Consider the following 14350-nt stretch of genomic DNA (forward strand, 5'->3'; position numbering starts at 1 on the left):
ATCTTTCTTTGAAGCTGCCATTGTTTGGTGGAGAATTCCTTTGTGAAGTTCCTGGCACTCGGCGTGAACTGAATCTCCTGGATTTCTGAAGTTTCTGTTTTATTATTTTCAGTGCTGCCCCAAATTCAGTGACTTTGAGCATCCAGCTGACAAAATGGTTGCTGAGAGGCATGGCCTCAGGGAACAGGGTTCAAGAGGAGGATATTAGACACCAGGTTTCTCTAAGTGCCTTTGCTTTGGTTCATTGCTCCATAGAGCATCCCAGCTGAGAGCTAACAAATCTCATTCAGTGGAGGCGGCACGTTCAGGTAACCAGAGGCCAGAGTCTTTAGCTCATACTTATTGTTTTATGAGTCAGTCGCCTAGCTGGTTGTACTAGGAAGCTGTTGGAGTAAAAGTATTTATTAATTTATTTTCTGCGCATTCTTGAAAGTTCATTTTCAACAATTTTTCAGTTCATACATGAAGTACTTTGTAAAAAGTTAAATAGGTATATTTTTTTAAAAAGTAATTAAAATAAAGCAATAGAATCTTCATAGATCCAGAAAGTTCAGTCGGAGCCGCATGCTGGGAAGTTGACAAAATCAATTTTTCAAAGTTCAAAGTGAAGTTATTATCAAAGTACATGTATGTCCTGATGAAGGGTCTCGGCCCGAAACGTCGACAGCACTTCTCCCTATAGATGCTGCCTGGCCTGCTGTGTTCCACCAGCATTTTGTGTGTGTTGTTGTTTACATATATGTTCGCCTTGTACAACCCTGAGATTCATTTTATTGTGGGCATACTCAATACATATATAGAATAATAAGCATAACAGAATCAATGAAAGGCCCCACCAACTTGGGCGTTCAGCCAGTGTGCAAAAGCGAACAAACTATGCAAATACAAAAAGAAAGAAGTAATAATAATCAATAATAATTGGCCTGATACTAGAACATAAATGCTTTAGAACGAAAAATCCTACAAAAGGTAGTGGATTCGGCCCAGTACATCACAGGTGAAACCCTCCCAACTATTGAGCACATCTGCATGAAACATTGCCATAGAAAAGCAGCATCCATCATCAGAGATCCTCACCACCCAGGCCGTGCTCTTTTCTCACTGCTGCCATTGGGTAGAAGGTACAGGTGTCTCAGGACTCACACCACCAGGTTCAAGAACAATTACTACCGTTCAACCATCATGCTCTTGAACAAAGGGGAATAGTTATGCTCATTTAAGGACACTGTTATATGGTATTTTCTCTCTCATGATTTATTACTATTTATTTACATCTGCATTTGCACAGTTCGTTTATAGTTTACAGTTACTGCTGTTTAGATTTGCTAAGTATGTCTGCATAGAAAGAACCTCATGGTTGTATGTGGTGATGTGTATGTACTCTGATAATAAATTTTACGTTGAACTTTAAACTTTATATAAGCAATAAATGTTGAAAGCATGAGATGAAGAGTCCTTGAAAGTGAGTCCATTGGTTGTGGGAACATTTCAATGATGGGGTAAGTGAAATTGAGTGAAGTTATGAGGGTAGAACCTGGTAGTGTGTGATCCCTGAGGCTCCTGTACCTCCTTCCTGATGGCAGCAGTGAGAAGAGAACATCTTCTGGGTGGTGAGGGATCCCTGATGATGGATTCTGCTTTTCTGCGACAGCATTTCATGAAGATGTGCTCAGTGGTGGAAGACACCAAATAGTGGTAGTTTAACAAGAAAGAATTAATTAGTTAAACCTACAGAGTGAGATGAAGGTTGTTCAACCCAGAGGGCTGTGGCTGTTGTTATCTCCGACTCTTAAACACAAGAGATTCTGCAGATGCTTAAAATCTAGAATAATACACCCGAAATGCAGGCAAAACTCAGGAGGGCAGGTAGCATCTGTGGAAATGAATGAACAGTCGATGTTTCAAGCTGGGACCTTTCATTAGGACTGGAAAGGAAGGAGGCAGAAGCCAGAATAAGAAGGTGGGGGTAGTGGAAGGCATACAAGTTGGCAGGTGAAAGGTGAGACCAGGTGAAGGGGAAGGTGGGTAAGTGGGGGGGGGGGGAGAGATGAAGTTAGAAGCTGGGGGGTTATAAGTGGAAAATGTGAAGGGCTGAAGAAGAGGGAATCTATTAGAAGAACTCCAGGAAATCCTACTTGTTGTAGGCAGAGCAAAAGTGTTCGACAAACAATCCTTCAGTCTACATCAAATCACAACAATGTCGAGGAGGCCGCATCAGAAACACCAGATATAGTAGATGACCACTGGAATCTCCTACTCTTTACCCTATTCTTAAAGACTATTCATTTTCTATTATTTGTTTAGAAAAACTTAACTTAATATCTTGATCTGCATCCAGTTCTCAGGTGAAAGTGACTACAAATCACTCTGTTATTCCAAGAGAAGAAAGGTTTTCAATCATAACACCATCACATCACAAAGCCAAATCGTGATAACTTTGGCAAACTAACAATGGCACAGCAGTGTAGCAATTAGTGTAACAGTGCCAGAGACCTGGGTTCAATTCCCACTACTGTCTGTAAGGAGTTTGTATATTATCCCCTTGACTGTGTGTGTTTCCTCCAGATGCTCTGGTTTCCTCCCACATTCCAAAAATATACGTGTGAGTAGGTTAATTAGTCACATAGTTGTAATTGGGCGGTGTGGGACTCTTTGGGCCGGAAAGGACTTTTACTACGCTGTAGCTCTAAATAAAATTTTAAAGATAGATCGTGAGAGCAAGACATACAAGGTCCTGGAGAAACTCAGTCAGTCAGTCAGCATCTATGTAGAAGAATAGATGATTGATGTTGCAGGCCAAAACCTTTCAGCGGGATCACTTGAGTCCCAAAAAGGGCCTTCAATTCCATCTTTTAGAGTCATACAGTGATACCATGGAAAGAGGACCTTCAACCCCACTCATCCATGCTCTGCCTACTGAGCTAGTCCCATCTGGTCCATAACCCTCTAAACCTCTCCTATCCATGCGTTCTTTTATTATTCAGAGATCTAGCATGACAACAGGCCCTATCGGCCCAATGAACCTCGCCACCCATTTACACCAATATAGCCCATTTATCTACTAACCTCACACGGAATATGGAAAGAAACTGGTGTACCTGGAAGGCCATGCAGTCACAAGGATAAACTACAGACTTCTTACAGACAGCATAAAACTGAACCGTGTCGTTAGCATTGTAAAGTGTTATGCCGTCCCTACATCTAGATGGCTAACATGCTCACCTTAACAACTACCCTGACAGCTCGTTTCAAGCACACACCAGCCTTTTTGTGAAAAAGCTGCCCCGACGTCTCTTCTACATCCCTCAGCTCTGGTGTTAAACCTATGCCCTCTTGTTTTTAGCAACACCTTCCCTGGGAAAAAGTCTTTGCACTTTCACCCATTCTGTGCCCCTCATGATCTGATATACCTCTTTTTGAGATTTAATCCTCTTTGTAAATTGTCAGTGACTTCTACAGGATTTAAAAAAAAATTGTTATTAATTATTTTATCATTAAATTTTGTAAAGGAATTATTGTAGAGTTCTAATATGCCTGATGATGGTGGTACAGCTTTAATATGCCTGATGATGGTGGTACAGTTTTAAAACGCCTGGCGATGGTGGTGCAGTTTTAATATGCCTGATGATGGTGGTACAGTTTTAATATGCCTGATGATGGTGGTACAGCTTTAATATGCCTGATGATGGTGGTACAGTTTTAAAACGCCTGGTGATGGTGATGCAGTTTTAATATGCCTGATGATGGTAGTACAGTTTTAATATGCCTGATGATGGTAGTACAGTTTTAATATGCCTGGCGATGGTGGTGCAGTTTTAATATGCCTGATGATGGTGGTACAGTTTTAATATGCCTGATGATGGTGGTACAGCTTTAATATGCCTGATGATGGTGGTACAGTTTTAAAACGCCTGGTGATGGTGATGCAGTTTTAATATGCCTGATGATGGTAGTACAGTTTTAATATGCCTGATGATGGTAGTACAGTTTTAATATGCCTGATGATGGTGGTACAGTTTTAATATGCCTGATGATGGTGGTACAGTTTTAATATGCCTGATGATGGTGGTACAGTTTTAATTTGCCTGGCGATGGTGCTGCAGTTTTAACATGGTAAGTGATGGTGGTACAGTTTTAGCGATGCCAAGCAGATGATTATTAACTTCAAGAGGAGGAAGCCAGTGGTCCATGAGCCAGTGTTCATTTGGTGATAGAGGTGGAGAGGGTCAGCAACTTTAAATTCCTCGGTTTTATCATTTCAGACGACCGTCCTGGGCCCAGCACAAAAGCGCAATTGCGAAGAATAGCACCTCTATATCCTTAAAAGTTTGCAAAGATTTGGCATGACATCCAATACTTTGTCAAACTTCTATAGATATGTTTTGGAGAGTATATTGACTAGTTGCATCACAGCCAAGTATGGAAGTACCAATGCCCTTGAATGGAAGATCCTACAAAAATCCATCAGAGGTAAAGCCCCCTCCTCCATTAAGCACATCTACAAACAACACTGTCACAGGGAAGCAGCAGCATCAGAGACCTCTGCACCCAGGCCATGCTTTCTTCTTCCTGCAGTCATCAGGAAGAAGGTACAGGAGCTTCAGGACTCTCATCAGGAGGTTCAGCGACAGTTATTACCCCTCAACCATCAGGCTTCTGAACCAGAGGGGATAACTTCATCCAGCTTCACTTACCCCATTGCTGAACAGTTCCCACGACCTATGGACTCACTTTCAATGACCCTTCTTCTCAGGTTCTCGGTATTTATTGCTTAGTTATTATTAGTTTTTCTCTTTGTATTGCACATTTTATTATCTTTTGTACTTCGATTGCTTGTCCACCTTGTTGGATACGATCTTATATTGATTCTATTATGGTTCATAGATTTGCTGTGTATACCTGCTAGTAATTCCTGCGGAGCATCAAGAAAGCTCACCTCAGTCCCAGGATACTGACGGACTTTTACCACTGTACCATTCAGAGCGTACTCACCAACTGCATCTCAGTGTGGTATGGCAATAGTCCCGTATCGGACTGCAAAGCACTCCAGCATGTGGTGAAAACTGCCCAGCGGATTATCGGCACTCAATTGCCCACCATTGAGAACATTTACCATAAATGCTGCCTGGGCAGGGCGAAAAGCATTATCAAGGATACATCTCACCTTAACCATGGACTTTTTATTCTCCTCCCATCCGGTAGGCGCTACAGGAGCCTCCGCTCCCGCACCAGCAGGCATAGGAAGAGCTTCTCATCACAGCGCTAAGCAGCATTGCACCCATATTGTATTCCCTCAGTTCTTTTATATTTGTGTGCTATAGCACTTACTTTTTATTCACAGTCATTTTGTAAATAACACTATTCTTTGCATTTCAAGTTAGAAGCTAATTGAATTTCATTGGTTTTGTATCTGTATTCTGCACAATGACAATAAAGTTGAATCTAATCTAAATGAATCTCGGGGCTGTACATGGTGATATGTATGTACTTTGGTGACAAATTCACTTTGAACTTTGATAGTGCTACAGTTTTAACACTTCTAAAATTTCATCACTTTCTTTATAGGGCCCCTGTCCCCTCCCTCTTCAGTCCTGACGATGGGTCTCGGCCCGAAACGTTGACTGCTCATTTCCACGGATGCTGCCCAACCTGCTGAGTTCCTCCAGCGTGTTTGTACGTGTTGATTTGACCACAGCATCTACAGAGTACTTTGCGCAAACTTCTCTTAAATATTGAAGTCAAGCTCACATCCACCACTTCTGCTGGCAGTTTCTTCCACACTCTCACGGCCCTCTGAATGAAGAAATTTCCCCTCATGTTTCCTTAAACTTTTTAACCTTTCACCCATGATCTCCAGTTGTAGTCCTACCCAACTTCAGTGGAAAAAGCCTGCTTGCATTTACCCTAACTCGACTTCTCACAATTTTGTATACCTCTATCAAATCTCCGTTCAATCTTCTTCTTTCCAAGGAATAAAGTCCTAAGCTATTCAATTTATGAGCATTGACATTTTATAACCTAAGAAAAGCTCTCTGCAATGAGGTCAAGAAGATTAATGTTTGCAAAAAACTATTTAGCTGCATTTGTAAAATGTGAATGCAAAACACATGCTATGTTAATCAGAATCAGGTTTATTATCACCGGCATGTGACTTGAAATTTGTTAACAGCATCAGTTCAATGCAATACATAATCTAGCAGAGAAGAAAAGATCATAATAATAATAAATAAGTAACTCAATTATAGTATATGTATATTGAATAGATTTAAAAAAACATGCAAAAACAGAAATACTATATATTAAAAAAAGTGAGGTAGTGTCCAAAGATTAAATGTCCATTTAGGAATCAGATGGCAGAGAGGAAGAAGCTGTTCCTGAATCACTGAGTGTGTGCCTTCAGGCTTCTGTACCTCCTACCTGATGGTAACAATGAGAAAAGGGCATGCCCTGGGTGCTGGAGGTTCTTTATAATGGACGCTGCCTTTCTGAGACACCACTCTCTAAAGCTGTCCTGGGTACTTTGTAGGCTAGTACCCAAGATGGAGCTGACTAGATTTACAACCTTCTGCAGCTTCTTTCGTTCCTGTGCAGTAGCCCCACCATACCAGACAGTAGTGCAGCCTGTCAGAATGCTCTCCACGGTACAACTGTAGAAGTTTTTGAGTGTATTTGATGACATGCCAAATCTCTTCAAACTCCTAATAAGGTATAGCTGCTATCTTGCCTCCTTTTTAATTACATCGTTATGTTGGAACCAGGCTAGATCCTCAGAGATCTTGACACCCAGGAACTTGAAACTGCTCTCTCTCTCCACTTCTGATCCCTCTTTGAGGATTGGTATGTGTTCCATCATCTTACCCTTCCTGAAGTCCACAATCAGCTCTTTTGTCTTACTGACGTTGAGTGCCAGGTTGTTGCTGCGGCACCACTCCACTAGTTGGCATATCTCACTCCTGTACACCCTCTCGTCACCACCTGAGATTCTATCAACAACGGTGTTATCGTCAGAAAATTTATAGATGGTATTTGAGCTATACCTAGCCACACAATCATGTGTATATAGAAAGTAGACAGTGGGCTAAGCACAGTGCTGATCGCCAGCGAGGAGAATATGTTATCACCAATCCGCACAGATTCCGTTTACATGTTTTACATTAACATGTAAAACAGGCAGCACTCAATCTAAACACATTTATTTCTGGAATTAGCAACAGGACTAACCTGCACAGGGGATAGGGGAGGACACTTGTAGGTTAGTAAGACATAAGGACACCGACTAGCTTTCTGCCCATATCTTGGAAGAGGCATTTCTGGCATAGCAGTTAGTGCAATGCTTTACAGTGCCCGTTGTAAGATCAGAATTCAATTACTACTGCTGTCTATAAGGGGTCTGTACATTCTCCCCGTGACTGTGTTCTCCTGTTTCCTCTCACATCCCAAAGGTGTTATATTAGGGTTAGTGAGCTGTGGGCAGGCTACATCTACACCGGAAGCATGGCAACACCTGTGGGCCGCCCAGCACAACTCTCGCTGATCTGATTTGATGCAAAGGACGCATCTCACTGTATGTTTCTATGTACATCTGACGAGTAAAGCTAATCTGATGTAAGAAATCCAATCTTTCCGAGCATGTTGAACTGAGATTCCAGTTTCTTTAAATAAAAGCTCGGGCTGATGCTTTACTTTGAAAGACTAGTTTCATGAATAGTTTATAGACAATACTTCAGAGTGTTTTCATCTTTGACACATCTTACACAGGGGTATGAAAGGAAGGTATTCAGTTTAAAGGATATGATTCAAGTAAGTTTTCAATTGAGGCTCAGCATGGACTTTCATGTACAATAAATATCTGAATGTGTTTTTGATAGGTTTCTGCTTAATGATATAAGAACAATTGTAGTCTATCTTTTGATGGCTTCACACATTCCACTTGTTGATTTATGTCTGCTGTTCCTATTGTGAGTACGTGTGTCAGTTTCACTCTGTATATTCATTTCTTTTATCTGCATAATTCCATCCATTTTTATAGAGCTCTGTGTTAATTTATAAATGTATTTGTGGAATGCTTTGAAGGAAAAACTGAGGCAAAATGAAGCTACAGGAAGTATTCTATTATTATAGAAATAAAAGCTAGCTGTATTTGTACCTTTTGCATTTGGTTCTGGAGGACAGGAAGGCAGATTATTATCTGAATGGTGTAGAGTTAGGTGATGGATCTCAGAATGGCGGTGCAAGCTCGAAGGGCCGAATGGTCTACTTCTGCACCTATTGTCTGTTGTCTATTGACTGTGTGAATCAAAAGGTGCACCTCTACTGGTTTGATAGAGAAGTCCATGAGACCATAAGGTATAGGATCAGAATTAGGCCATTTGGCCCATCAAGTCTGCACTACCATTTCATCATGGATGATCCATTTTCCTTCTCAGCCCCAGTCTGCTGCCTTCTCCCCGTAACCCCATAACTCATGTCCTAAGTAATCAAGAATCTATCAACCACTGGCTTAAATAAATGTAAGGACATGGCTTCCACAGCTGCTTGTTGCAATGATTTCCACAGATTTACCACTCTCTGCCTAAATAAATTCCTCCTTATCTCTGTTCTAAAAGGACACCTTTCTATTCTGAGGCGTTTGGTCCTAGACTCTCCCACCTTAGGAAACGTCCTCTTCACATCCATTCTGTTGAGACCTTTCAACATTTAATCGTTTCATTTAAGTCACCTTCTGATCACCAAAGACTTGGCAAATTTCTACAGATGTATGGGAGCATTCTAACCGGTTGCATCACCACCTGGTGTGGTGGGGCCACTGCACAGGATCGGAAAAAGCTGCAGAAAGTTGCAAACTCAGCTGCATCATGGGCACTAGCCTCCCCACCATTGAGGACACCTTCAAAAGGTGGTGTCTCCGAAAGGTGGCATGAAGGACCCCATCATTCAGGACATGCCCTCTTCTCATTGCCACCATCAAGGAGGAGGTACAGGAGTCTGAAGATACATTGAACGATTCCAGAGCAGCTTCTTCCCCTCTGCCGTTAGATTTCTGAACGGATAATGAACCCATGAATATTACCTTACTACTTTTTTTTTCTTTTTCCCCTTGCTCTTTCTTATTGTAATTTGTAATTTAAAAATTTTATTATTATATATTACCATGTACTGCTGCTGCTAAACAAATTATTTCATAACGTATGCCAGTATATTAAACCTGATTGTGAATCTGACTCTTAACACTGAATCATATCAACTCCCAATAGATAAAATAGTAAAGACTTAAGGATTAAAGAAGATCAGCTTTATTTATCATATGTAATTGAAACATACAGTGAAATGTGTAATTGTGGAAATGGTAGGGCAAGGTATCTAGAAATTCAAAATATGATCAGCTATAGTCGACATGTATTTGTTAATGTCACATTTGACCAAATTCTAATAAATAACTGCAGTGATATATCCCTGGCTATGGGGGATGAGACAACATCTCTTCAATTTAAGTGGAAGCAGTGAAGAATTGCTCCTTGAATAATCGGGGCTGGGACAACTAAGTTCTTAACTATTAAAGGATTCCTAAGAAAGATTGGGGAAACTTGTGCAATTGGAATTTAAAATAATGAGATGTGATCTGTTTGAGCTCCTTAAGATTCTGGAAAGAGTTTTTGGTGCTAAAACCTCGGGGAAACACTCAAGATATGGGGTTTGACCTTCAGGATTGAGATTAAGAGAACATTTTTGTTTGGTTAGTAATTGATTGAAATCTTTAAAAAGGCTGCAAATAATCTGTTAGTCAGCCAGCATCTACAGAGGGGAATAAATAGTTAAGTTTCAGGCCAAGACCCTTCATCAAAACTAGGGCCTTGGGCTGAAACATTGACTGCTTACTCCCCTCCATAGATGCTGCCTGACCCATTGAATTCTTCCAGCATTTTGTGTTGTTATTCTAGATTTCCAACATCTGCAGAATCTCTTGTACAAATGCTGAGTTGTTGAGTATACAGAGAGCCTAAATAAAAGCAGGAGAAGGCCATTCAGCCCACTATGCCTGTTCTGCCTTTCAGCTTTCAGGCAATAAGAGGAAAGTGGGTTGGTGGGAATGTGGATACACATAGGATCAGCCTTGATCTTGTTGACTGGAGCCATCATTCAATCATGGCTGATTTATATTCCCTCTCAACCCCATTCTTCTACGTTCTCCCTGTAACCTTTGATGCCCTTACTAATCAAGAACATATCAACCTGCACTTTAAATACACCCAATGGCATGGTTTCCACAACTGTCTATGACAATGAATTCCACAGATTCACCACCCTCTGGCTAAAGAAATTTCTCATCAACTTTATTCTGCTGAGACGTTCCTTCTTTTATGAAGCTGTGCCCTTTCTGTCCTTGACTCTCCCACTATAGCAAGCATCTTCTCTACATCCACTGTCTAGGCCTTTCAATATTTGACAGGTTTCAATGAGATCCCCCCTCATTCTTCGAAACTCCAGCAGTACAGGCCCTCATATATTCCTCATAAGTTAACCTTTTCATTCCTGAGATCTTTCTTGTTAATTTCCTCAGGACCCTCTCCAATGCCAGCAAATTCTTTCTTAGATAAGAGGCTCAAAACTGCTCACAATATTCCAAAAATACTCTGGAAAATCCTTCAAGAAGTAGTGGATATGACCCAATCTATCATGGGTAAAGCCCTCTACATATCTACACGGAGTGTTGTAGGAAAGCAGCATCCGTCGTCAAGGACCCTTACCACCCGGGCTATATGCTTTTCTCACTGCTGCCTTCAGGAAGAAGGTACAGGAGTCTCAGGACTCACAGCACCAGGTTCAGGAACAGTTATTACCCCTCAACCATCAGGCTCTTGAACAAAGTGGATAACTTTACTCCACTTCACTTGCCCCATCACAGAACTGTTCCCAGAATCTATGGATTCACTTTCAAAGGACACTATCTCATGTTCTCGATAGTTAGTTATTGCTTATTATTTTGTTTTTTTTGTATTTGCACAGTTTGTTGTCTTTTGCACACCGGTTGTCCACCCTGTGGGTAAGGAATTTCACTGATTCTACTATGGTTATTGGATTTATTGAGGATGCCCACAAGAAAATTAATCTCAGAGTTGTATTTAATGACATATACGTTGATAATCAATTTACTTTAAATTTTGAAAAGAGTGGCCTGACCAGTGCCTTTTAAAGGCTCAGCAGTACATCCTTGCTTTGTATTCTAGTCCCCTTGAAAGAATGTGAACATTGCATTTGCCTTCCTTACCACCAACTCAGTTCTTATGTTACTTGTCTCTTACTTTCTGAAAAAGAAAATTTAATTTGGCTGTCATGTAAACTGGGTGAAGGCAAACTGCCAACTTATTTTATACACTACCTGTTTTTTTTTTCTTCTTTGATGACTTAAAGAGAATGTTGTAACGTGTGAAAGGAAGTGGTGATTTGGTTTTGGCCTTTTTTTCTCTGCGGCAGAAGTTAAATTTCACTATTAGTGACATTAACTGTAATTTGTATTATGGAATGGTTGAATGACCTCTGTTTGCAGTGAGGCTCAAAGCAATTGTAGCTTCAAGAGATCTGTACAACTATTAAGAGATTTATTTTTCCTTGTTTAATTCCTGATAACCTTTTAAATATGGGTCTGAATTTCACATTTCAAGGTTTCATGTTATTTGGTTGTTAGATTGTTTCAAAATTGGTTGATTCATCATTTGGTGTTTTCAATCTGCTCTACAAATCCAATTGAGAGTTGCAAAGATTAATATGGATTTTTATTTTTCCCTCTATAGTGCGCCGATGCCCTATCTCATCGGAGTGCATTCAAGTTTAATGGAGGTAAGTTCATTCTTCTAATTGGAAATAGATTAATTTCCTAAGCTGTTTAAATCCTTATGATTTATTATTTCAGTTCATTTTGACTGTATTTTAATTTCCCAGCTTGTCTAAGTAATAAGTATTTCTTTAATAGGCCTGAATTTACTGTGGTAAGTGCGACCTTAACCTCTGTCAATCTCCAGCTGTTAATGCGCTCCCTGAGCATCCTGAGCCCCACTGGCAAGGTGTTACCTGGGGTAACAGGGTCTCGTGTGCTGTCATGCTGTCACATGGGAATATCAAAAGAAGTCATGTCGCAAGAAGCAACAAGGGAAAAATTGATTGACATTTTAATATTTGTGTCGCTTGCTTAATAAATGAAAACACATGAACACTTGTAGAAAATTTTAAGAAATTAAACTTAAACAAAAAATATAAATCACCTAAAGATGATCTTTTATCACTTGCAAGCATACAATAGATGGGCTGAAGGACTTGTTTCTGTGCTGCAGCGCCCTGTGACTCTAAGCACTCCACTCTTTTCAAATGAATGGACTTGCTTTTCCCATGCTAGTCATAGCCTGATGTATGATCAGCAGCTAGATTCACCACTTTAACTGCTGGATAATTGTCTCAAGTTTGCTTTCTTCTGTTGGACTCCACAGGGATCACAGTTGTGAAATTGTCAACAAACAGCAGCCAGCAAATTCGGGATATCTGCAGTTGGACAGGAATCCTGAGTCTGCTCATTTTTTCAACTGATCCAATACAAATCATTCATTTTTGTCTTAAAGGGAGCTATTAGCAGCTCAGTTCTTTACATTTTCTTGAATTAAATACACAAAAACAAAACGATATATTTGCAAGTCGACAGTATGTTAAAAATATAGACATTGTATACCAACTTACAAGAAGTATGGAGACTTTTAGGAAGTACGTATAAGTTCGTGTGTTTTAAGTTCAATTTTATTGTCATTCAAACATACGCATGTTTGAACAAAGCACTGTTCTCCGGACCAAGGTGTACAACATAGTACATATACCACACACAGACACACACAGACACACACAGACACACACACACACACACACACACACACACACACACACACACACACACAAAGTAAAGTAATATTGCCACTAACAAATAATAAAATATATTCCAGAAGATTGACAATTAGCATAAGGGACAATTATGATTCAAGTTAAAAAGTGGACAGTATAACGGTGTTGGTGCTTCATAAGTGATAAGGCCCGGGTGGTGGCAGGGAATTCAGTCTCACATCCTGGGAGAAGAGGCTGTTTCATATCCTAACAGTCCTTGTACTAATGTTATGGTTCCGCCTGCCTGATGGTAGTGGGTTTAAGATTTTGTTGGATGTATAGGAGGCATTATTGACAATGCTAAGGACACAAACAATGCTCAATCTATTTTATTGAAGTATATATACCACGCATAAAAGTAGTAAATTCTGTGTCACACAATGCATATCTGGATATTTCCTTTGCATTGAAACAGTAATTCCTTTATTTTTTATCAATAGTAATTGCAAATTGTAATTGTACTCCTGATAAATATCTCTGATGGGTGAAAAAGAGACTACAATGATCCTCTCAGCAGTCCTTGCAATACTTTGAAGGGACATGTGGAACACAATCTGTTTTCTGAAGAGTATTAAAAGTAAACCTCCAGAAGGACCACAACCTTGTTGTGATTTGTAGGCTTGTGAGCCTCAGTGACTCAGAGAGCTGTACTGGCTGGAGTCAGGCCTTATGCTTTCGGCTCTTGATAGGGTCACCCATGCCAAACAGGTCAAAGGGTAGAGGCCATACTAAGATTAGTCCGCCAGACCTCTGGATTTGGGGATACAACTCAGGGTTAACAACCCTGACTGGTAAAACAAAATTGTTACGGAAACAGCAATGAAGAATCCTTCTACATCGGAGTGTGACGGTATTCCTGAGTCTCCACCTGGGACTTGCGTGACTGACAGTGGTGAAAACCAAGAGGAAGCTGCTGTAATGATGAAGGAAGCCCTGAGCACCGCCAGAGATGGAGGACCTTCATTGCTGCCTGTAATGCTAAAGTCATAATGGGCATTAGGTATGTAAGTATTAAAAGTATAATTACTATTTGCAGCTAATAATTCTCCTCCTATATCTTATGGGCTTCTGGTCTTAAAAATAAAGGAATTATTGTTTGAACTCAAAGGAAGTATCCAAGTTTGTATTGAGTGACACAAAATTTACTACTTGTGCTGTTGGTATTTTAGGAATATGAAAGACTAGGAAATAACACTTTCCAGAATCTAATTGCATATGGAGTTGACTTTAATAAAAGCACTTCAGAACTACATAGCATACATACTTCAATAAAATAGATTGAGTGCCAGTTACATTATTCTTGAAAATATATTTCTGTAGATCTGAAGCCATGCTCTGTAGCTGCGGGCAATCTTTCAGTTTGCCTTTTATCATAAATCAGGAAAGGACTACTTAATCAGTTTTGTTTCCCCTGTTTAGATTAACAAGCTTT

General features: G+C 40.1%; 1 protein-coding gene across 6 annotated transcripts in view; it reads left to right on the forward strand.

Moving 5' to 3' along the window:
• Positions 1–14350, forward strand: part of LOC132407438 (DENN domain-containing protein 1A-like) — a 606259-nt gene that overhangs the window by 351316 nt on the left and 240593 nt on the right. For all 6 annotated transcript variants that reach the window (XM_059993934.1, XM_059993938.1, XM_059993937.1 and 3 more), the window contains one exon: positions 11790–11835. In XM_059993934.1, the coding sequence (XP_059849917.1) occupies positions 11790–11835 (46 nt within the window). The remainder of the gene's footprint in view (positions 1–11789; positions 11836–14350) is intronic.

Source organism: Hypanus sabinus, chromosome 18, assembly GCF_030144855.1.
Source record: "Hypanus sabinus isolate sHypSab1 chromosome 18, sHypSab1.hap1, whole genome shotgun sequence".
Classification (NCBI taxonomy): domain Eukaryota; kingdom Metazoa; phylum Chordata; class Chondrichthyes; order Myliobatiformes; family Dasyatidae; genus Hypanus; species Hypanus sabinus.